Raw genomic sequence first — 24,310 nt, 5'->3', positions numbered from 1 at the left:
CAGCTGATAACACGATTGCCGAATTTGGTGCGCAAAAGATCGATTGTGGCGCTATATCCGGCTCAAACCAAATATCATCCAAGTCCATGCCTTCAATTTAAAAAAAAATCAGTTTCAACAAAAACTCGTTTATCATTCCTTCGTAACAATCACGGTTGAAAAAAAAGTAAAAAAAAGAAAAATAAAAATAAAAAAGTAAAAACAAAGAAAAAATAAAAAAGTAAAAAAAAAATTAAAAAAAGAGAAAAATAACAGTAATTTAAAGTCAGAATTCAAAAGAAGTTAAAAAAATAAATGAAAAAAATAATAATAAAAAAAAAAAATAAATAAAAGACAAAAAAAACAAAAAGGGCAGCGATGTCACCGATCAAAAATCCGCATAAAACTCTCACTCTCTGAGAAAGCTTTGGCCTTTTGGTAGTGCAAGAGTGTTTTTGGAAAAACGTGGGGTCTTTCTCCAACCACGGTCCTATGGAGCTACACGGCTATGATAAGACATATTATCACCTATGCATCAGTGGTCTGTATGTGTAGACTCCCTCTCGTGGCAGTCAGGAGGACCTTATCGAGACTACAACCCACTGTGCCCATCTGTTGCACCGGAGTTTTTTCAATTACTCCAGCCCCGACATTAGATACTCTGGTGAGTCTACCACCACTTGATGTTTTCATCCAAGGACAGGCTTTGAAAGCCATCTGCAGGCTGAAACACAATGGGAATTGGTACGGCCCCTGTCCGGCATTGGACAACAGAGTATGCATGGACTTCGATCTAACGATCCTCACTAGGTCCCTTGACTCCATGCCATCCACAGTCGTGCGTGACAAGAGGTACAGTGTGGTGCTGCCAGATGCTCAACTGTGATCAAACTCAGAAAATGAGCCCGGCAAACACTGTTTTCGCATTTTCAGAGATGGTTCCAGGTCCGAGCACGGCTCCGGCTCTGGTGTCTATGCCAACTTCCAACTTACTTGGCCCGGAGCCCGTTTTGCAACTGCTTTCTGCAGACATCAAAGCCACGGTTATCAAATGGGTTACTTTAACCCACAAGCGAGCTTGGCAGACTGAGATAGACTGCAGATGGGAAAAAACTGACGTTACCTGTCATGTCCGACCGACAGTTGCTCCTGTCACTAAGCAGAAGGGACTGTAGGAGGCTGGTTGGACTAATGATGGGCTTCTCTCTATGGGCAAAGCACATGGAAAAGGTTGGCATCTCAGACAGTGCACTCTGCTCAGCATTTGGAGAGGATCTTGAGACGGCGGACCACTTCCTGTGCGTCTGCCCTGCCTTCGCTTGAATCAGGCTTGAGGTCTTTGGCACTGATGTGACCACCTTGGCTCTTTGGCACCACGAGATCTCCTCAGATTTCTTCGGGGAAATCCAAGTGCAGTACAATGGACTTAATTGTGTCTGAGGGATGTACTTGCTAGTGTGTCCCGACAAAAAAAGCATTGACTTTTCGATGATCACGTGCGGGTTTTCCCATTCCCAGATTCGACAGTTTTGCTTGTTAACATAGCCGCCGAGATGAAAATGAGTTACGTTGAAATATATGATTTTGACTTTTTGCCAATAAACCTACTGTTTAGGCTAGACAACATTGTCCTTGGAAATAAGTTTGCAATATTTCCCAATGTTGTTCAAGTGAAGTGCGTTTCCGCGGAGATATGTATGTACTCACTTGCTGTTAAGACTTCTAGCGGGAAAAAGCTGTCACTGTCAAAATAACGTATGATTAAAAAAAGTGCTATATGGAGCACCATGTTTGGATAATTTGTTTACTATTCTGGCAACTCTTTCCATAATAACCTGCGAGAATGAAAGGAAATCTATATACATACGAATTAAATGAAAAACACTTTGAATATAAAATTTCATTAATTTATGCGATTTAATCGAATGGGTGTCCGATTTCCTTACTCTATCTTAAATCACTTTATGAATCTAAACAAATTATATTTTTTTGCATTTATGCATTTAAAAGTCTTTCGTTCAATAGTGTTGTGGGTTGAATTTACTTTCATTGAAAAAAAAAATCTTTTTATCAATTTTTAATTTCTTATTATTAAAATTAAGAGAACTTTATATGAAACCCTCCCGAAAAAACATCTTGGTTACGCACCTGCACACAGTTATTATCGGCTACACACCCTGAACTCGTTTGACTAGTCGTCCGTGAACTACTTTCCAAAATACTAGCATTAGTTTGGAATCATAACAGAGGCGGTATAAGGTGAAATATTGCTTTTGGATCCGCATAAAATCTTCAGTGCTATAGGACGAGAATAATTGCCACGACGACTTTGAGCGCCAATTTGTACTCGGTAGCATAATTTTCATTTTCGTCCGCATTAATGAAGCTACTAATCGATTTGTAGGCTTTGGGATTGAATGGCGTATTTAATTGCATTAACTTCAGCATTTTTGGTGCCAAAACAGTAGAATGACAAAGCCAATGATGAGATTTTTTTGTTGGATCCGTTTTGATCTTTAATGTGAGTTTTCTTAACACATTTTCGGTCACCGGGGACTGACACTACATGACTACTTTTATCTTTTTATTTTGCGCAAAAATGCATCGAAATAAGTAAAAATATTTATATTCTTAAATATTCTATTCAATAAAACCTAAACACAATTTTTTTTTTTTTACATTTTACTAAAAACCTCGTAGGCGTTCAAAGTGTTAATGCCTCCAAAGATGCAATACCTCAACTAATCAGTTAGTGTTGATGTGGGGATCACAGGAAGATTTTGTCGAAAGTCGCCAGATAATAAAATAAGAGCTCCAACGCAAGGCTGTGCATTTGATCGCAAATCTTTAATAGATCGATAAAGCGCTTCAAAGGATTACTTATTAGCCGTAGTGCATGCGTCCCACACAATTACGACTACTTTGCATGTTTCGCGAACTTTAAACAATTCAGAAACTTCAGAAATTGTTTGGCGCAGTACTGATGCACTTCAGACTTCTTAATTCCTTTTTGAGTATAAAAAAAGAACGCAAAATTGGGAATGAGCGCATACATAAGAGGCAAAGTGGAGAGATACTCGCTGAAGTGTAAAATGCAAGCAAACGTTGGCAAAAGATGTAAAAAAAGTGGAGGAGGCGTTGCTGAAAGACATGCAGAAAATATAATATTAAAAGTTTTGATTACAAAATCCATAAAAGCAAAATAAAAGAGATTCCAGCAATACGCTGCCTGTTAATTCCATTAAACAGTTTTATAAAGGGTGGTTCAATTTCAAGGGCCGATGTTGAATGTGAGTCACACCTAAACGTCAACGACACCGTTGGACTTCTTTCCTTGGGGTTATTTGAAAGAAAAGGTATATATCGATAAGCCAGCAACAATTCAAGAGCTAAAGGATGAGATAATTCGGCGCATTAACGGCATAGAACCTCAATTATGCCTCAGCGTCATCGAAAATTTGGACCATCGGATGGAGGTGTGCCGCCGAGGCCGCTGCGGCTATTTGACCAATACTTTATTCCATGCGTAATTGAGCCATATTAATATTATCATAATAAAGAGAAATGACAATAATTTCCTAAAAACATTGCATTTTATTCAAAATCAACACCGCCCCTTGAAACTTAACCACCCTTCACTTACAGATACTTCCAGAAATTTTGCAATGCATACGGCGAGAACAAATTCGGGGAAAAAGTTCCGTTATTTTTGCTTTTGTTCGTATGCATTGTCTACCCATAAATTATACTCAGTTTCGTGGCAAATTTCGCTTGTTAACAATGGAGTGAGGAGCAGACGGAAAAAGAAGTACTCGTCCTCGCGTGGTTCGAACCAGTGCAGCTATAAAAGCCGTTCGTGAAAGAATTTGTAGAAATCTCCGTGAAAGCAGAAAATTTTGTTCAGGGAAATGAATGTATTTCACAAATCCATGTCAAGACTAATTAGAGATGATCTCCACATGAAAGCTTTCCCTCGCGCAACAGGACATCCTTTGACAACGCATTTGAAGAAAATTAGACTCGACAGAGCAAGCAGCTGCTTTGGTGACACGCGGTCAACGGTCATACAAATATTCTTTTCACAGCAGATGTTCACTCTTGAAAAAGTTTTCAATAAGAAAAATGACAAGATCGATACTAAAGCTTCTAAAGGCGCAAAAAAAGTTGTTCCAAGGGTTCAGCCTCGGTAATGGTTTGGTGGGGAGTATCTTGTAAAGACTTTACATCTCTTCATTTCTGCGAAAAAGGGGTTAATACCGGCGCAAAAGTGTACCAGGAGGATGTCTTAGAGGGAGTGGTGAAGCAGTTGAGCAGTGCTCTCTTCAATGGGGAGCGTTGGATCTTCCAACTAGCTTTCGCTTCACCAGATATAGGCACTCTTATGTACGAATCTATGCCAAGCCGTTCATATGCAGTTATAAAGCCGAAAGTATTAGCCGCTAAATACTGAGCAGGTAGTTTTTTATGATATTTCAAGGGCATACAATTTTGTACGATTATTCGTTTGGCCATTTTCCTCTCTATTTTCCAAACCAACCCTTCCTTCTCCTACTTCGTCAGGTTGGACTTGCTGCTAGATCGGCCACCGCGTTGCTTCCTCTTCGGTCTCCACTCGAGTTTTTGTATCGGCGATCTCTATCCCTAACATTTTATTTCTACTTACAGGAACCTCTCAGCATTGACCTATGCACTAGCCCCCTGTCTTACCATGGAGTAAAATGTGAAGTGCTGGGTAAAAAATTAAAGATCATTAAGAAGGGACAGGGAGGTTTATATTATACATTGGTCATAGCTAGACAACACCTGCTTGCATTGCTGCATGCTATGACGTCATTGCCCGATCAGCACCGACGTGGAGAGCATAGCTGATAGGGTTTTTGCCAACCCAAGTGCCCAAATAAGGAGTAAGAGTTTTGAATTTAATTTATTTTTAGTCAATTAAATTTATGATTAATCTGCTTCTTCTATGCTTAGGCAAGACGCCAGCTTCGTACTGGCAAAACTTCGCAACTTCGTGATTATATATACATATATACATATATTATATAATATATAATTGGGGCGTACACCATTTTTGGGTGTTTGGCCGAGCTCCTCCTCCTAGTTGTGGTGTGCGTCTTGATGTTGTTCCACAAATGGAGGGACCTACAGTTTTAAGCCTACTACGAACGGCAGATATTTTTATGAGGAGCTTTTTCATGGCAGAAATATACTCAGAGGTTTGCCATTGCCTGCCGAGGGGCGACCGCCATTAGAAAAATGTTTTTCTTAATTTTGGTGTTCCACCGAGATTCGAACCTACGTTCTCTCTGTGAATTCCGAATGGCTACGGCGGCCGTCGTGATTAGTTTTAAATTTAACAATTAATTCACAAAATAGGGGGTGCATGTGGTATTTGAAGACATGTATATACAAGGTGAAGTCCAAAATAAACAAGACTGAGCTAAAATTGAAACGGCAGGAACTTTAATCTCATAACTTCAAGTCTATTTATTCAAAATAGCCCCCTCCGGTCTCCGTACACTGTTTTGTGCGATCTAAAAGTTTTTCGAAAGAATGCTTCAAGTCATTGACCGGAATGTCCTTCAGGATGTTGGTACAAGACTTTTGGATGGCCTCTATGGACGCAAAACGTTTTCCTTTCATGGCCAAATGCAATTTTCCGAATAGGTAGAATTGTCAGGAAACCATATCAAGCGAATGCGGTGAGTGATTGATGGTTAAAATACGATTTATAGTCAAAAAATCAGTCACAAGAGTGGATCAATGAGATGGTGCATTATCATGCACTAAGCGCCAGCTTCCTCCTTCGCGGTAATAAAGGCGAATTTTACGAATGCGAGGCAACAAACGCTTCAAAACGTCAAGATAGAAAATTGCATTGACGGTTTAGCCCGTTGGCACGAAATCCTTGTGAACAACTCCCTCGGAATCGTAAAAACAAATGAGCATCGACTTGATTTTTGACTTCTCCAAACGCGATTTTTTGATGGTGGCTCGTCTGTGGCCTTCGATTCGGCACTTTGACGCTTAGTTTCAGGTTCATGTTGGACACATCACGTTTCATCACCCGTTACAATGTTGTAAAGGAAGTTGTCGTCTGTTCTCGTCTCTTTAATGAATTCTTTCAAATGATGAGTTCGGAGCAATTTTTGGTCTTCAGTTGCGTTGTGCGGAATGAAAAGTGCACAGACCTTTTGTAAGCCCAAATGATCAGTTAAAATGCGATCAGTTGATGTTTTGAAGATATTCAACGAGACTCACATGGATTTCAACGATGGTTTCAGTTCATTTTTGAGAAATTTACGAACAATTACGATGGAGTTTTCGGTTATTACTGATTTTGGGCGGCCCGTATGTTCATTGTCATTTATGTCCTCACAACCATCTCTTAAACGTGTAAACCACTCATGAACTCTGGCACGAGATAGATAATCATCGACATAAGCTTTTTTCATTAATTCAAATGTTTCGGTAAACGTTTTACCGATTTTAAAACAAAATTTGATATTAACTCTTTGTTCGAAACTAATTTTTTTACCGATGACAGAAACATACTGACACTTTGGACGCAATAACTTCGCTTTCACTGCACCGAATGTCACCAAGCTTTCACTGGAAGTCTGCTGGAGATGTAACTTCAACTCACCAACTCATTAAAAAGATGGCGCCAGTCTATTTTATTTTGGCCTCCACTTTGTATTTGGCTATAATTTGCCGAAACCATGATTTTTTTACTACTAAAACTTAACTCAAGAACTGAAGAGACATCCAGTTTTCGTCACTATATGTACAAATCACACCGATTTAGAAATCTCTAATTTTCTTAGCTGCAGCCTTTCTTTCGTTCATAAGGTTCGCCGTGAACTGGAAGAGTCAGGTGGCGATGCAGAATCTGTTGCAAAACGCAAAATCACGAGAAACCTTCTGACATTGTTCGATCTGCAGAATTCATTCATCAAGTGCGAGCGATCATTGACGAGGACTCTTCAAAATCAATGGGGGCCCTTGCGAGGGAGAGTTGTTCCATTCCTTCAAATTACTGCGTTTTAGAAATTTGCTCATACAATAAAAAATAACGAAATTAATTAAAACTTTTTTTTCAAATATTTTATAATGAAATATTAACTAAAACTAAAATTAATAAAAATAAAAATATAAACTATGAAGAACACAAAAAACAAAAAAAATTACAACTCTAATGAATTACATTCCACATTTTTTCCGCAAAACTCTAATATTATATGTATTTATAAGTATGTATGTGCGTATATACAACAACATAAAAGCAATAAAGAAGGCACATAGGTATTAATGTGTGTGGGTAGATGTTATGTACAAAGTTTTATATACTTATGCAAATTAAATTCAAATATAAAGTGAGAACACAATAATCGATTACAGCCATATGTGCATATGTATGTGTGTACACGCATCCAGATTTACATACACACATACATATACGTTACTTGTATGCACATACTTATATTATATATATATGTACTTTTAGTAGTATTAACAAACTCAAGCATGTGTGTGAAATTGTTGTTGTTCTTGTGCATGCACTAACTTTAAAACAAGTTAACGCTGCCTTAAGGCTACTTTCATAGGAATCATACAAATTTTTCTTAGGCACATTTGAATAAAATTTCAGTTATCCTCTTTCGGCGGTGGTTGCTTGAATATCTTTTCGAGCTGTGATATTAGTCCGATCACACGATAGTTCTCTTCCAGCATTGCGAATTCCTCTAAAGGCTTCAACAATTTTAGAGCATCCTTATAATTAGTCACATGCCTTGGCAGTTCCTCCTCCTCTCGATCACTATGCTCCGACCAATGGCCAGGACTGTGCACTGTTTGCTCAACATGCACACCAATCGATTCGATCTTTTGTATCTTCAAAGGTTGATGGGTGTTGATTGGTTGGTCGCTGTGTTGGCGTTTTTTACTAGGATTTGTTGTTTTTGTTTGTGGATCGCTTGCAGTGGCCAGCGCTGCAGCTGGTAGCGGTGCTAGTGGTGGTACTAATTCACTTAAACTCACTACCCTTAATGCTGGTATTTGGGATCCACTGTCAGTGATGTTAGTTTCACGTTGTGCCTCTTGCCCCGCCGCCACAGCTACAGTTGTTAATGGCATTTTCGATTGCGATTTGACAGCTGGCACAGCAGGTGAAGTGGGAGTTGGCAGCAATTCATTTAAACTCGGTTTCACATCTTGATCCTCTTCGTCATCTTCATCTAATTCCACAATTTCTTCTTTAATTTTGGCCACTAAAGTAGACGGCGGTTGCTTGGGGCTTGGAATTAGTATTTGAGTGCGCGGCGTAGTTGACTCATCACTGCGTCGCAAGTTGAAGGTGTGTATTTGCACCAGTGGCGCAGTTGTAGTTGTGGTATTAAGCGTTGCATCTCCTGCCCACTGCTTGGACGTCTCTTTCGGCGCTAGCGTTATGGTGCTGGGCGCTTGCTTCTTATTCTCCTGTCTGCTGCAGTAGCTAAGTATGTCCTTTAGGTCCAGCGAGAGTGGCGGCGGTCGTGAATCGTGTGACTCTTTGCACATTGCGGGATATGTGACTGTCATATAGTGATTTAACCACTCCTTATCGGGATAGAAATTGTCGATCTTCAACATCTCCTTCAGCTCGAAAGACACTTTTCGCAAAGAGTTCTCGTTCATGCGCATTTTGTGGTGATGTCTGGCGCGTTGCCAATACTCGAACAGCGCTTTCGTTAGAAAGCTGATTTTACGCAAGCGGCGCTGCTTCATCTCCTGCAACGCTGCCTCATTCTCGCCGGAAATGGCAATGCGTGTGGTCGTGCGGTACAAATCGGATTCTCTGCTCTCTTCCACCGGCGAAACCTGATTCGCCGTCTCCGTTTTCGCTTTGTTTTTCGTGCAATATGTCATAATGTCCTTTAGATCGAGTGAGGTAGGCGGTCTGCGTGTGATCGTGATTTGACGATTCGACAACGAAAAATTGTATGTGGCTTTGAAGTGATTGATCCATGCCTTATTGGGCATAAAATTATCGATTTGTATGATATCACGAAACTCAATCGCCTTCATCCGCAGCAACTCCTCCGTCACATTTGCCTTGGTGTGGAACTGCGCACGTTGTATGTACTCGTACAAACATTCGCCCAAAAAGCGTATTTTGCGCGAGCGCACCTCTAGCCGATTGGGATCATTTTGCGTTTCCGCACTTCTGGTAGCCATGTAAAATTCCATAATAGCATCGCGATTAGCAATTATATTTTTGATCTGTTCCCAGCTGCAGTTGAACATTTTCGCAACCTTCGTGTACATCGGGCGACAATCGTAAGCCTCTATGGCGGCAACACGCTCCTCCAGCGTCAAAATGTTGCGAATACGTTGCGGACTCGGCTCCAGTACAGTTTGATCGATGTTAATGTAATCCTTGCCACCCTGAAATGATGCAGTACCATTAGACGAACGTTTCAATATCAGTGTTTGTAGTAGAATTTTGAAAAATGGTAAATGTATCATCTCAAAACTGGTTTGGCGAATAAGGGTTGGACTGAAGATAAGATGTTCTATTTGGATGTGTTTCGAATTCGAAAAAATGTGGTTTCAAAAATTTTAGCTGACTTTTAGTTTATGTCACGGTTGAAAATTTGAAAAATACAGTATCAGAGAGTGAGAGAGTGGGCGAAAAATCATGATACGTAATTTTTTAGATGGTATTCGAAATTCGAGCGTTGGCTTCCAACTGCAGACATAAAATGAACAAACTATAAGTTAAGCTAGGTTGCCCTGGCTGGCTGAAACCCATCATATTGGTTCTTAGTGGTACCAGATGGAGCTTGACCTTTACGTTTTCTTGTAGTCAGCTTCATGTAATTAGCCTGCGTCTTTTCCGAATCTAACTAAGCTTTGAAGCTCTAACTCCCAGAGACATTCTAACCTCTCATATTGTAGAGTTCCTAAACATTTCATTCGGGGTCCAGCTAACGCAGGGCAAGAACATAGAAGGTGTCAAGAATGATAGAAAGAAGATTGCGCCCATCAGAGAGTACGTGACGTCACGTTTTTTCGAGTTGTGCAGTATTGCCAACCATTTGCTCTTCGCTATAAATTTAGTGCTTTTTTATACCGAAAATGCGAAAATTTTGAAGTTTTGTGTTTGTTTCTTTTTTTTTAATTTAAGGCTACCGAAACTTTAAGTTAAAAAAAACTGTATTATTATACAAAGGAACGTTAAAAAAGGCCACTCTAAGATGATTTTAATGCTAAAGAAAATTAGTTGGTTCTTATAAAATTTTATATTTTGATAGTTTGAATTTAATTTTTTGCTCCTTTTAAGGTTATGCAGGAATATTAAATGTCCCTCTCTCAACTATTCTTAAGATTCAAAACCTTTTTACACATTTTAAAGGAATTTACTGAATGCGGATTAAAACCTTTAGAGGTGTAATCGTTCCTTCCGGCCATCAATCCTTAGTGGAACATAGGGCATCAAGAGGTGTATTCATTGTAAAAATAAGCCACAAAATATCAGAAAATACTAAAGAAACCATACTGACGTTTTTACAAAAAGAATACCTTATCTAGTTACATAACGTCAAATACAGCAAATAAGTTGTTCCCTTAACAAAATAGTCTCGCTAAACAAAAAAAACTCATAAATCAAATTGTACATAAGCATCACACATTTATTAAAAAAAAACGCATATTTTAAAGACAATTTGTCACGCATACAAAGTTCTTTAAGTGATTCAATAAAAATTTGGTGTTTTATTTGGGCATTTTAATGCGTTTTTATATTCAAAGCTAGGCAACACTGCAGTAGCGAGAGAGAGATTTGACTGCCGAAACAGAAGAACACCAACAACACGTGCAATCGCGGGCAATGCGAAAATAAAAAGCTAAAGCTAAATAAAACTGAGTGAATTATTTAAATATTTATTAAAAAATGTATATTTTACAAAATTATAAACATTACATTTTAATTAGAACAGGCTAGAAAAATGTCATGAAGAAAGAACAAAAACTCCGAGACTAAATAACAAAAAAAAAGCTAAATCAAGTTACGAAAATGGTAATCTGGCCATACTGGAGTTAAAATCATGTGACTCGTTGTCAAATTCGCTGAGAGCAAAGTAACGGGACCACGATAGGCGCCATCTCATTATTCTTTCCATCATGGAAGAACAACAAATAAACCTGCAATCGCGGGCAATGCCTCCAGATGTTAAAAAAAAAGAAAGAACTAAAACTCCGAGACTAAATAACAAAAAAAAAATGCTAAATCAAGTTACGAAAACGGTATTCTGGCCAAATCACGTAACTCGTTGTCAAATTCGCTGAGAGCAAAATAACGGGACCACGATAGGCGCCATCTCATTATTCTATCCATCATGAGAAGGTGTTCTAGAATTTCTCTCTCTTCTAGTTCATTACAAAAAACAAACATTGGCAAACTATAGAAACATTTTATTCTAACAGCAACCGCTTTCGAAAACAACGAAAAACTTACAGGCGTCTTACTTAGTTTATGTACTTACACATATATGTATATAAGTATATATATATACAATTGTCGCGTACGCCCTTTTTGGGTGTTTGCACCAACTACTCCTCCTATTTGTGGTGTTGCTGTTGTTCCACAAATGGAGGGACCTACAGTTTCAAGCTGACTCCGAACGCCAAATATTTTTATGAGGAACTTTTTCATGACAGAAATACACTCGGAGGTTTGCCATTGCCTGCCGAGGGGTGAAGGCTATTGGAAAAAACTTTTTCTTCATATAAATACAGAGTTTGCGTTAACTATTTCGCTGCAGCAATATCAACGAAAACACTGCTCTGCTCCCGCTACTGCTTTGAGCTCGAACAGATGACTAGTGGAGCAGGTAGCGCAAAATGCACGATAAACTGTTTTGCTCCGCCCAAGCTACATTTCGTTGCTGCCAGTAACTCAGAGTAATAGCCAAAACAAATTTTGAAATATCTTTGTAGTCGGAGCAGTAGTAAAAAACTGGCAATAGGCCGGTTTCGCTACTTGCGAAATTCTTCATGTGTACTCCCGCTACCGCTATTACTCTCGCTTCTGTTGCTCTGCTACTGCTCCCATAGCTGCTGTTTGAGCAGTGTTCGTTTGTGTTTTGTTAGATTTTAGCGAGAGCAAATGAGAAAACTAGGAAATATTGGCACAATTTTAATCCCTTCGTTTATAGTTAAATTACCATAAGTCTAAAATAAATGAGTTTAGAAGAGCTCTAGCTAAAGAATTAAAATGTTCTACAACAACTATTGATCTCCTGATACCTAGTGATCCCCTGATTTGCATATGTACAAAGGAAGTAAAAGTCTATACCAAATAAAACACCGATCGCTTTCTCCAAAAATCGGAAACTTTCATGTTTCTGTCTTTCAATGGCATCACAGAAGCCAATAAAAATTAATTTGCAAATGTATGCGTGTATGTATGTATGTATGCATATAGAAAATTTCACGAGGAATCTTTTTGTAGTACATTTTCAACGACTAATTCCCTCACAAATAGACGAGTTGGCGCTTTTTTAGTTTTTTAAGAAATCTGAAAAAAACTATTTGGGTGGAATCCACATTTTAGAGGAGCCACATTTTAACCGGACCGTATCAAATGCACATTGTTGAATCTCCGTTTGCATCTCGTTGCTCTGAACTTTTATGATTTGTCTTGCCGTATCATCGAAATCAGGAAAATTCTATTGCTTATCGAGCAATGATGCTAAGTGGATTATAAGTGTTAACGAACGAACATCGATTTTTAAGTCCGCAACGAACTGAGCTTCGGCCAGTTTGGGCCGAAACGAACATAAAATAATAAGTCATAAACAAACAATGGTTTTTGTTAAATCCAGTAGTTTTTTTAATAAAAAAAGTGTGTGGTAGTTCACGGAACCCGCACGATTGAAGTGAAACTTCTTTTATCAACAAATCAATAATTTAACTATTATTTCAATATAATGCATGCAGAAGTCATGGAAAGCATGGAATGGAATTTTATTAAACAGAATTATTTATTTATTTTAATATAAAAAGAAATGAATTTATTGTACTCAATTACATTTGGTTCTCGGCATTGTCATTATCATTATTGGATTCGTTTTCCAAAAATGAAACAAGGGCTTTATGGTAACTGAAATACGTAAAAAATGATCTACATTCTAATCTATCAAGGTATCGATGAAATACTGCATCAATGGTAGTTCCGCATCTTGTTGTTGGTACTTCACAATCATTAACCATATTTAAATTTAATTTTTCTTTGAGGAAACTTATTAGAGTCTTTGATCGCTCTTCTGCAAAATTGACATTAAAGTCGCCACTTAAAATCATCGGAATTTGATGATCATGTTGTCCTAGCAACTCAGACCCTGCCATAGTATATGGTAACAATATTTTATGAATAAAATATATTATATCGTCTATTTTCTTATTTACATGAATATAAAGAGAGACAAGTTATTAAACTGGATTCACTTACAACACGTTGAGCATTATTTTCCCATGATGTACACTCCGCCATGTCCACAGTATTCAGTTCATGTAAATCACTGTCTGGATTTTCACGCGCTGCTTTTTTTCCTGCACGATATTCTCGGCAAACTTGAGCATTGCTTTTTTTCGTTCTCGTTATTGCAGGCGCATTTGAACATTGTGCTATCGGAGAAACGAAATCTCTATGAGTCGATGTTGATGGCAGTGGATCGTTTGTATGAACTATAGCTTCACACACAACATAATTAGGTCCATGATACTGATGAAATGACCGCCCATCGACTGATCGATTTACGGAGAAATGTTCTTCATCGATATCCTGATGCACAGATGACAAATTATCACTTATCGTACAACCGGAGGATTCACTGTCACGGTGTTCAATAGTAGCTCTTAATTTTTTACGCTCCAAATACTCACGTTGCCGTTCAGCACCTGTTTTCGGTTTCCGTTTTTGATTTGATGCCATATTTAACAGAAATCAATCAACAAAACAAAATATGTTTGTAAGATTTGCTCAAAACTACACACACACTCTATGACGCGTCTCGCGTTACTAATGGCGACCGCATTACATTCACGACGACACGCCACGCCAGTCTTTTAACAGATGGCGCTGGCATAGCGTCACATGTCGATGAAACGCTAGTATTACTCCTCACAGCGTTTCATCCACGCCACGCTTTTAACAGATGGCGCTGGCGTAGCGTCACATGTCGATGAAACGCTATGGTTTTACTCCTCACAGCGTTTCATCCTTCGAGGCAAAAGAAGTTTCACTTCAAAAATTTAATTGTTTTCAGTATTCGTCTTGGAAAGAAGCACACAAGTTGAAAAATATTAATAACTCGCTGCGTTTTAAAAACGCACTTCGGTGTTTAACTGTTTCATCCTTTTTTTGTTTTCTTCGTCATATTGTAACTCTATTGTTTCAAAAATAAGTTTAATATTTAATTTCAACCAATGTTTTGCGCGTGAAAGGACTGCAAGTGTTACATTTTAATGGAATAATTTAAAAAGGAATCAATGGCCTAACCTTTCATTTTTGAAGCGCCAATGAGTTTTGGGACGGCGTACTAGCTAATAATATATCTCTACTCTATGCAGCCAGAAACAAAAAAGTTACACTTTGATTACTCTTTGATTATCATTCACATATCTCTCCTAGCGTCTATTATGGAATGGACCTAAAATCTTCGACAGATTCTTTCATGTGTGTAGTGATTATTCATGTACACCCGATGGCGGTTCAATAAGTACCCGCGTTTGATGATAAAGGGCGTTCCTGAGGGAAGTTGGTGTTAGCATCGTATGCTGTCATCTATCAAACGACGGCTAAACAAATTTCAGACTGATTGATAGGTTAGTTTGGATTTGGCAGGTATTCGAGTAAGTCGTGTTTCGTGATTTTCGCTAAGATGAAAAAAGCGCAGAGTCGTTCGGTAATTTGCTTTTTGTTTTTGGATGAGAAAAAGTGCGAGGAGATAAGAGCAAAGTTGGATGCTGTCTATGGGGACGCTTCGCCATCTATGACCACAGTTAGTTATTGGTTCAATGAATTTGAGCGCGGGCGTACATCCGTTTTTGATGAGGAGCGAGCAGGAAGCTCGGCAGACGTGGTTACCGAGGAAATTATTCAGAAAGTCCACGACATGATTCTCGCTGATCGACGAACGAAAGTGCGCGAGTAACAGAGGTCATAGGTGTGTCGACCGGAATGGCAAATGGCCCGATGGGTTCCGCGATTGCTCGTGATGAACAATACGCGAATGTGGCTGTTAACGTCGAAGCAGTGTTGGGAGCAATTTAAGCGAGATCCGAAGGAATTTTTGCATCGAGTTGTCACCGTTGCGAAACCTGGACTCATCATTACACACCAGAAACTAAGCAACAATCAAAACAATGGATTTCTCCCAGTGAATCTTCACCAAAGAAGGCGAAGATAGTCCTATCGGCCGGAAAGGTCATGGCGACGATTGCTTGGGATGCGAACGGCGTCATCCTGATGGAGTTTTTAGAAAAAGCAAGAACGATCACTGGACAATACTACAGTGAGTTATTGGACCGCTTTCATAAAAAATTGAAGGAGACACGACCGCATTTGACGAAAAAGAAGGTGCTTTTTTACCACCATTACGCACCAGCTTATTCATTTGGAGTTGTCGCCGCCAAACTGTATGAATTGCGTTATGAATTGCTGCCGCACCTCTGGTGTTCCCCCTAACTGGGTCCCTGCGACTTTTTCTTGTTTCCTAACATAAAGAAATGGGGAAAAAATTTAATTGAAACGAGAAAGTCTTCGCCGAGACAGAGGCGTATTTTGGAGAGTTCGACAAATCCTATTTTTGGAGGGGTAAAAAAATGGCCGGAGCGTTGGGAGAAGTGTATCTTTTTAAAAGGGGACTATGTTGAAAAAAATTATTTTTTTTTTAAATGCTGTCTTTATTTGTAACACGGGTTCTTATTGAACCCCCCTCGTATAATGCATACATACAGTTTGAAGCCACTTTCGAAGCTAGCGCTTGACAATTTCTTTTTTGAACGACATCAAAAAAACTTATGCAAATTAAGTTTTTAAAAATGTTTTACTTCTACACACTTTTTCGTCGCTCACTTCCTCAATCTCATCGTCATTCGATTGAAGTAAAAACTGCAATTGGTTGTAGCACCAAAGCTTTGGCTGGTACACCTCGCCCGCGGCACCACTTTTGCTTAGTAATTTAATTTTGCGTGCCTCTGCCCAAAGTTGTGAGCGCAGCGTTTTAATTTTTTTTTTCAACGATTGCACTGTTATTTCTTGCTTCACGTTTTTAAGTTGTGTCACAATTTCTTCATAGGTTTTTTCTTTAATGTAAATTTTTGAAAAATCTTTGTGTGTGCAATTATAAAGTAGAGGATAGCGTTCCAAAAGTGAAATTAATATTTCGGTTTCAGGTTTTGTCCAACTAACCTCATGTGCTATTTTTTCTTGTTTCATTTATTTTCTACGGGCATTTGTCCAAGCGCTAATAGCAGCGCTGAAATTTCTACAAAAAGACAAACCGAAAAAAAAATTGCATAGCATAAGAAGATTTTTCTGAGTCATTTTGCTCGGTAAACTAAAAATCTCTGCCACATCAAACTAGTCTAAGAAAGGTCATAAAATAGAAGAGCCATATGAAGAAAAATTTTCTCTTCAATGCTCCAAGAATAGTAACATCACCTTCATGCCGATACCAAGATTCGGAGTAGATTCCCGTGAAATACCGAAAAAAATTAAAAAAACTGAAGTTTATTTACGAAAATTAACTGGTTTATTTGTATTATTACCTACTTTGTTTTTGGCAAATTTAATAATTGAGTGTCGCATATTATCTGCATCTAACACATGACCTGAAAAGTCCCGGGCCTAACAAAGAAAACCCGTTTTATTTTTTGTTCAAAATTAGCTTAATTCATCAACGTAATTTCCATTAAGAACTACGCAAACATTCCAGCGTCACTCTAACATTTCAATACCACTTTTGTAGAACGATTTATCTTTTGCCTCAAAATAGGCCTCAGTTTCAGCGATAACCTCTTCATTCGAGCGAAATTTCTTACCGCTGAGCAATTTATTTAGGGCTGTGAATAGCCAAATTCGGCGAATACGGTGGATGCGGGAGCAATTCGAAGTTCAATTCATGTAGTTTTGCCATTGGTTTGATTGACTTGAGACACGGTGCGTTGTGTTGATGAAACAAAACAGTGAAAAAACGCGGCACGTACTTTGAAGAGAGCTTTCTTATAGTCAAAGGCTCATGCAATACAATGCCAACCTTCTTTTGACATCTTTGCGATGTCAGCTAACTCACGCAACTTCACTCTTCGATCATTCAAAACGATTTTGAGGATTTTTTTGATATTTTCTGGTGTTACCGCCTCATTTGGACGTCCACCGAGTAGTACATCATCGGTGTCCCTACGACTGCGTTTGAAGTCAGCAAAAAAGAAATTTATTGTCGTTTCGGAAGGAGCGGAATCCCCATAACACTTTTCAAGCCATTGCTTGACTTGAACAATATTTTTCCCCATTAAGAAGCAGCGTAAGACTAACACACGAAACTCTTTTTAATCCATTGTTTTGAAAATAATAAAAGTAGAGTCACTCCTAGCACAATAATTCACGAACTAAAAAATCGAATATCATGAAATTGTAACAGTTGTATTTTTTGGGTTAGTCATCATCATCATCATCAAGTAGCGATTCTCTCTCTCTCTAACTCGTAGCTCGGCTATGGCTTGATCAAGCCAGGTTAACCTTGGACGTCCTCGGGCTCGGGTCATTAGACAATTCGTTGATAAAAAAGATTTTTGGGGGCGGCTGTTTTCCATGCGCACAGTGTGCCCTAACCATCGAAGCCTTTGGGATTTAATGTATTTCACGACGTCTTCTCCCTGGCATAAGTTTAGCAACTCATCGTTGTAGCGTATTCGGTACGTTCCATCGATGCAACGTATGGGGCCAAACACCCTTCGGAGTACTTTTCGTTCGAAAACTCTTAAGCTACTTTCGTCTTTGCTTGTCATGTCCAGCACTCGCAGCCGTAGGACAGCACCGGTAGGACAAGGTTAGTACTAACTGAAAAAGAGGTGAATGCTATAAAACTAGTGCCATCTATGTGCTAGGCCCGGGACTTTTCTGCCAATGTGTTATTATCTATTATCTATAAATTTTATTTGTTGGTTTTCCTCTCACTTTCGATTTTTCTTCCTCTTCTTTTTGTTTGTTTATTTTTTGTACTTGGGAAGGCGCAATGTTGTATTCTCTTAATCTTGGGTTTTATTAGTTTTGTTGTCAAATAAAAGGTCAGTCATGTTGTTTTTTTTTTTCTTATAAACACAAACATTTTTATAATAAATATTTCAGTTTTTTTTATCAGTACTGCAACGATTCAAATCTTGAAACGTATTCAGTTAAGAAGATCTAATTGACCAACCTCAAGCTTGAATACTTGAATAATTCGACGAGGGGGGGAGGGGGTGTCGTACTGCAAAGTTGAGTAGAATCTTTCAATATTCCAACAACAGTCAATTTTGCGGAGAGTATTGACACAGAAACAAATAAAATGCTTAGCTAAACAATTTATGTCAATCATTTATAAACATCCAAAAAAAATTTATAAAATTAAAATTAAATTAAAAAAAAGAAAGTGTGTGGTAGTTCACGGAACCCGCACGATTGAAGTGACACTTCTTTTATCAACAAATCAATAATTTAACTATTATTTCAATATAATGCATGCAGAAGTCATGGAAAGCATGGAATGGAATTTTATTAAACAGAATTATTTATTTATTTTAATATAAAAAGAAATGAATTTATTGTACTCAATAACATTTGGTTCTCGGCATTGTCATTATCATTATTGGATTCGTTTTCCAAAAATGAAACAAGGGCTTTATGGTAACTGAAATACGTAAAAAATGATCTACATTCTAATCTATCAAGGTATCGATGAAATACTGCATCAATGGTAGTTCCGCATCTTGTTGTTGGTACTTCACAATCATTAACCATATTTAAATTTAATTTTTCTTTGAGGAAACTTATTAGAGTCTTTGATCGCTCTTCTGCAAAATTGACATTAAAGTCGCCACTTAAAATCATCGGAATTTGATGATCATGTTGTCCTAGCAACTCAGACCCTGCCATAGTATATGGTAACAATATTTTATGAATAAAATATATTATATCGTCTATTTTCTTATTTACATGAATATAAAGAGAGACAAGTTATTAAACTGGATTCACTTACAACACGTTGAGCATTATTTTCCGATGATGTACACTCCGCCGTGTCCACAGTATTCAGTTCATGTAAATCACTGTCTGGATTTTCACGCGCTGCTTTTTTTCCTGCACGATATTCTCGGCAAACTTGAGCATTGCTTTTTTTCGTTCTCGTTATTGCAGGCGCATTTGAACATTGTGCTATCGGAGAAACGAAATCTCTATAAGTCGATGTTGATGGCAGTGGATCGTTTGTATGAACTATAGCTTCACACACAACATAATTAGGTCCATGATACTGATGAAATGACCGCCCATCGACTGATCGATTTACGGAGAAATGTTCTTCATCGATATCCTGATGCACAGATGACAAATTATCACTTATCGTACAACCGGAGGATTCACTGTCACGGTGTTCAACAGTAGCTCTTAATTTTTTACGCTCCAAATACTCACGTTGCCGTTCAGCACCTGTTTTCGGTTTCCGTTTTTGATTTGATGCCATATTTAACAGAAATCAATCAACAAAACAAAATATGTTTGTAAGATTTGCTCAAAACTACACACACACTCTATGACGCGTCTCGCGTTACTAATGGCGACCGCATTACATTCACGACGACACGCCACGCCAGTCTTTTAACAGATGGCGCTGGCATAGCGTCACATGTCGATGAAACGCTAGTTTTACTCCTCACAGCGTTTCATCCACGCCACGCTTTTAACAGATGGCGCTGGCGTAGCGTCACATGTCGATGAAACGCTATGGTTTTACTCCTCACAGCGTTTCATCCTTCGAGGCAAAAGAAGTTTCACTTCAAAAACAACATTTTCTTAAAATTAAAACACAACTAACGGGTGGGCCATATAGCGTTTGCTTTTTGAACCACCTATTTTTTTGAGAATGGTAACACAAATGACGTGTCAAATGTGTTCATAATTTACTTTAAGGTTTGACATTTACGAAATGGGGCGCTATACGCTTGAACAAAATTGAGAAATATTGAAGACCTATTTCCAAAGTGGTGAGTCTTCTTCTTCTTCCGCGGTTACAGTAAATGGCGAGCGTTACCGTGACATGCTCAACGAGTTGTTTCCAAAAATTGAAGAGGATGACATGGACGACACTTGGTTTCAACAGGACGGTGCAACTTGTCACATTGGCAAAGTTACACTCGAACTTTTGGCTACCGTTTTTGAAAACCGAATAATCAGCCGAAATTCCGATATCAATTGGCCGCCTCGGAGCTGTGATTTAAGCCCGTTGGACTATTTTTTGTGGGGAGCCGTTAAGGACAAATGCTATGCGAACCATCTAGAGACGATTGATGCTTTAAAACACGAAATCGAAGTTGCCATTCATGAAATGTTCAATCTTCAAATTAAAAAACAACAGTTTGAAAAAATATTGATTAGTTTTTTTTTTTTTATAGCCGATTCAAAAATCAAATTTTACATGACCCACCCTATATTTTTTCGTAGCGACATGCTAATTACCTACCCTGTCAGAAATCAAATAGATTAACGAAACCAACGCAAGACAAGTCTTGTCGAGGCCATATGCCCCCGAGAGGAATGAACAAGGAAAGAAATAAATTTTTTTTTTGAAAAAAAATAGAAAAATTACGCTAGAAAAAATAGAAAAATGTTTGGCATTGGAAGCAATCATGAATTCTATGCTCACTAGCAATAAGCGCCAAATTCGACGTACAAATGTTACTAACACAACTATGTGTCCCACTATTAATCTTTTTTGAAAAGCTATTATTAAAAACATATTCTGCATAATATACAAATCGAGCCTGTCAATTGTGGAAAACAAAATTTTGGGCTTAAGCGCTAATTGCTTGTACCCACAGCCATCGAATTTGAAATTTTGCACGAAGTAAAAATTGTGCTTTCTTGAAAGAAATAGATTTCGAAGTGAACCAGAATTTGTAAACTTTCCAATCGAGGCAGGTGGGTACCTACTGCAGTCGAGTCTGCCTAACAGGAACGTCACTGTGTTGCCATCATTCCACAAAATTTAAGCGGAATTTTTTACAATGTTTTGAAATTTATTTTCAAATTGTTTATGGCCACATACATACATGCATACATACATACATACATATGTATACACATATATAAATCTATTTTTGAAAATAAAGACGGACATTTAACAATTAATTTATTAAAATAAGTATGAAGATAGCAAAGGTAGCTTATATCTTGATTTATGGGATTAGGGCAGTCGGAATTTTTAAGAAGTTGGATTTTTTTTTGTGTTTTCTTAAAGTAAAGGGTGGTTAAATTTCAAGGGCCGATGTTGAATGTGAACCACACCTAAACGTCAAGTTTTGTTTTGCATTTCATTTGACATTTTTCAATTTCACACTAACTCAATTTGAACCATGGAAAGATACACAATCGAGCAACGCGTTAAAGTTATTCAGGCGTATTATAAAAACGGGCATTCAAACCAAAATGCATATCGCGCACTTCGTGATTTTTTCGGTCAATTTAAACGTCCAAATGTGCGTACAATCGGAAAAATTGTGCACAAGTTTGAGCAAACCGGGTCTGTACGAGATATGAAAACACCAGTGCATGCTCGTACAGCTCGTACTGCAGAAAATATTGCTGCTGTTCGCGATAGTGTGGTTGAAGAGCCGTCCACCTCAACTCGTCATCGTGCCCAACAATTGCACCTCTCACGCTCGTCGTTGATGAGCCCGGTCAGGCAGTTACTGTGAATAGTGTTTGCTATCGTGAGATGATAACGAACTTTTTACGAGCCGAATTGGAAGATATGGATGTGGACGATATGTGGTTTCAATAGGACGATGCCACTTGTCACACAGCTAACGAAACAATGGCTCTTTTGCGCGAAAAATTTTATGGCCGAATAATCTCACGTCGCGGCGATGTCAATTGGCCGCCAAGATCATGTGATTTGACACTGTTGGACTTCTTTCTTTGGAGTTATTTGAAAGAAAAGGTGTACGTCGATAAGCCAGCAACAATTCAAGAGCTAAAGGATGAGATAATTCGGCACATTAATGGCTTGGAACCTCAATTTTGCCTCAGCGTCATCGAAAATTTGGATCATCGGATAGAGGTGTGCCGCCGAGGCCGCGGCGGCCACATGGCCAATATTTTGTTCCATGCGTAATTGAGCCATACCAATATTATCATAATAAAGAAAAATGACAATAATAATAAAAAAATTGTATTTTATTCAAAATCAACACCGGCTCTTGAAACTTAAACACCCTTTATAATATTTTAAAAATATTCGGTGAAAATTTGAAGTGCATTCGACAAATACTTTTCGAGTTATTCAACAATTAACAAAGGGCGCTCGGGCGCTCTGGTTCGATAGCAAAACTTTAAATGCATTTTTCTCAAAACTATGTTTTTTGAACTGGTGACTTAAAACGGCTTGGTAGATTTCAATAAAATTTATACTGCTGTTGAAATTAATTTATTGTTTTCAAAAATTTCGATTTTTTAAAACGATTAATTGTCGGTTTTTTTCTCGAAAATCTGAAAAATATTTCCTGAGGCCGCCATATTGTTAATTTTGAAAAAAGCTTCGATCAGGCACAAGATTATCTATTAATAAAACTAATTTCTCTTGTCTGATTGATTTTAGATGAGTCTTCAAGGATTTGTGATGATCACCGCAAGGCACTTCTGGAGAAACGGGCTCCACACAAACAGCAATAACTTTTACAATTTTTAATTTTTTGAAATTTAGTTAAAGTCAATTCGAAACATGTCCCACTGTTTGAGGGTCTGGAGGACGTCTCAAAAGCGGATCTCCCAGCTCTGCTTAGATTCGCCAAAAGCGCTGACATCCTACATGATGTCTACTTTCAGAATTCATAGAGGTCGGTCGGCATCTGGTATCGCTAGGGTCTAAAAGGTCTATGCGTGGCATAATGCCAACCAGGCTAACCTAACCTAACCTAATTTGAAACATGACGTATTAATGATATGGTTTTATTTTCGTAAAATAAAGCAATTGACTAGCAAAAAAATTATTGATCACAATTTTTTCGGGTCTCTAACCAACCCTAACCCCTTATTGCACTTGCAATGATACCCAAGGCTTACAAACCGAACAGGAAGTAATTAACTTCAAACCCGTTCAAAATTTCAGACAAATCGAAGCCCAAAGCTCAGAAAATCTTATTACTGCAGCAGGTAGAGGCACTACCTACATCTAAAAATCATAACAACATCTACCAATTTTCTTTCGCAAAACATTTGTAAATTTTTTAGTACACTCACCTTTTTCCTGCCAATCTCCGGTATTAATTTTTCCTTAAACGAAGCTGTATTTTTCAGTGTCTAAATTTCAACCGAAAAGAAATTTAAGTGAAAATTAGTTGAATTTCATGCATTAAAAATTTGAAAAGCAAAATTTATTCGACACACTCACCTTAGCCATGTTCGACGGCTGAAACTGTAATGATAAATGCCAAAGCCTGTTTTAGCGTAAAACAAACCGTTCAAACGTTCCCCGATATGGTGTATGTATATATGTATGTGTGTATGTAAATGAAACCAGAACACTCAACAACGCAGTTGTTAGAGCAGAAACCAGCCACCAGGAACTCGCCGAACCGGTCCACTATTTGTTAGCCCAAGACGTAACCAGTTTTTCGTAGTGGTGTTCGAAAAACGCGTATGCCTTAACAAAAACAAACCGCGTGAGCAAGCGCATTGTGCGGGCTCGCCGTTAACCGGTTTTTCTATATTACCTTCGCTGTTATTGACTGCCGCGGTTTTGTGAATACGAGAGTTGCTTCACTCACAATAACACTGTCGATTTGTTGTTGTTCATTTGTTGGGGGGGCTATTTTGGCCGCTTGACGGTCAGGTGATTGGTTGCGAATGATTCACGCAAAGCAAAACAAAAAATACAAAAAGCAATACCATGAAATGAAAGCAACTGTTGCTGCTGCAACTGACTTCTTTACATTGTTTTTGTTTGCAACTGCTATAAGTATAATGATGTACGTAAGTTGTGCTTTCGTTGGCGCAAAAGTTTGTATTCTTCTATTTGTTTTTAATTTT

The 24,310-nt window shown here is 38.2% G+C and overlaps 1 protein-coding gene across 1 annotated transcript; it reads right to left on the bottom strand.

Moving 5' to 3' along the window:
* Positions 1-7,205: 7,205 nt before the first annotated feature.
* Positions 7,206-24,310, bottom strand: LOC129240106 (uncharacterized). Its single transcript, XM_054875618.1, has 3 exons — positions 23,673-24,310; positions 23,522-23,581; positions 7,206-9,408 (listed from the first exon to the last, which is right to left on the bottom strand). The coding sequence occupies exons 1-3, from the start codon at positions 23,679-23,681 to the stop codon at positions 7,630-7,632; spliced, it is 1,848 nt and encodes a 615-aa protein (XP_054731593.1). The 5' UTR covers positions 23,682-24,310; the 3' UTR covers positions 7,206-7,629.

The sequence above is a fragment of the Anastrepha obliqua genome, chromosome 3 (assembly GCF_027943255.1).
Source record: "Anastrepha obliqua isolate idAnaObli1 chromosome 3, idAnaObli1_1.0, whole genome shotgun sequence".
Classification (NCBI taxonomy): Eukaryota; Metazoa; Arthropoda; class Insecta; order Diptera; family Tephritidae; genus Anastrepha; species Anastrepha obliqua.
Note: the sequence above shows the minus strand (reverse complement) of the source record. Positions and strands in the feature narration are given on the sequence as shown.

Excerpts from the sequence above, each read along its gene's own strand:
- LOC129240106 (XM_054875618.1), bottom strand. Across the intron at positions 9,409-23,521 it reads CGGAGATTGGCAGGAAAAAG|GGTGGCAAGGATTACATTAA; the intron begins GTGAGTGTACTA and ends GCATCATTTCAG.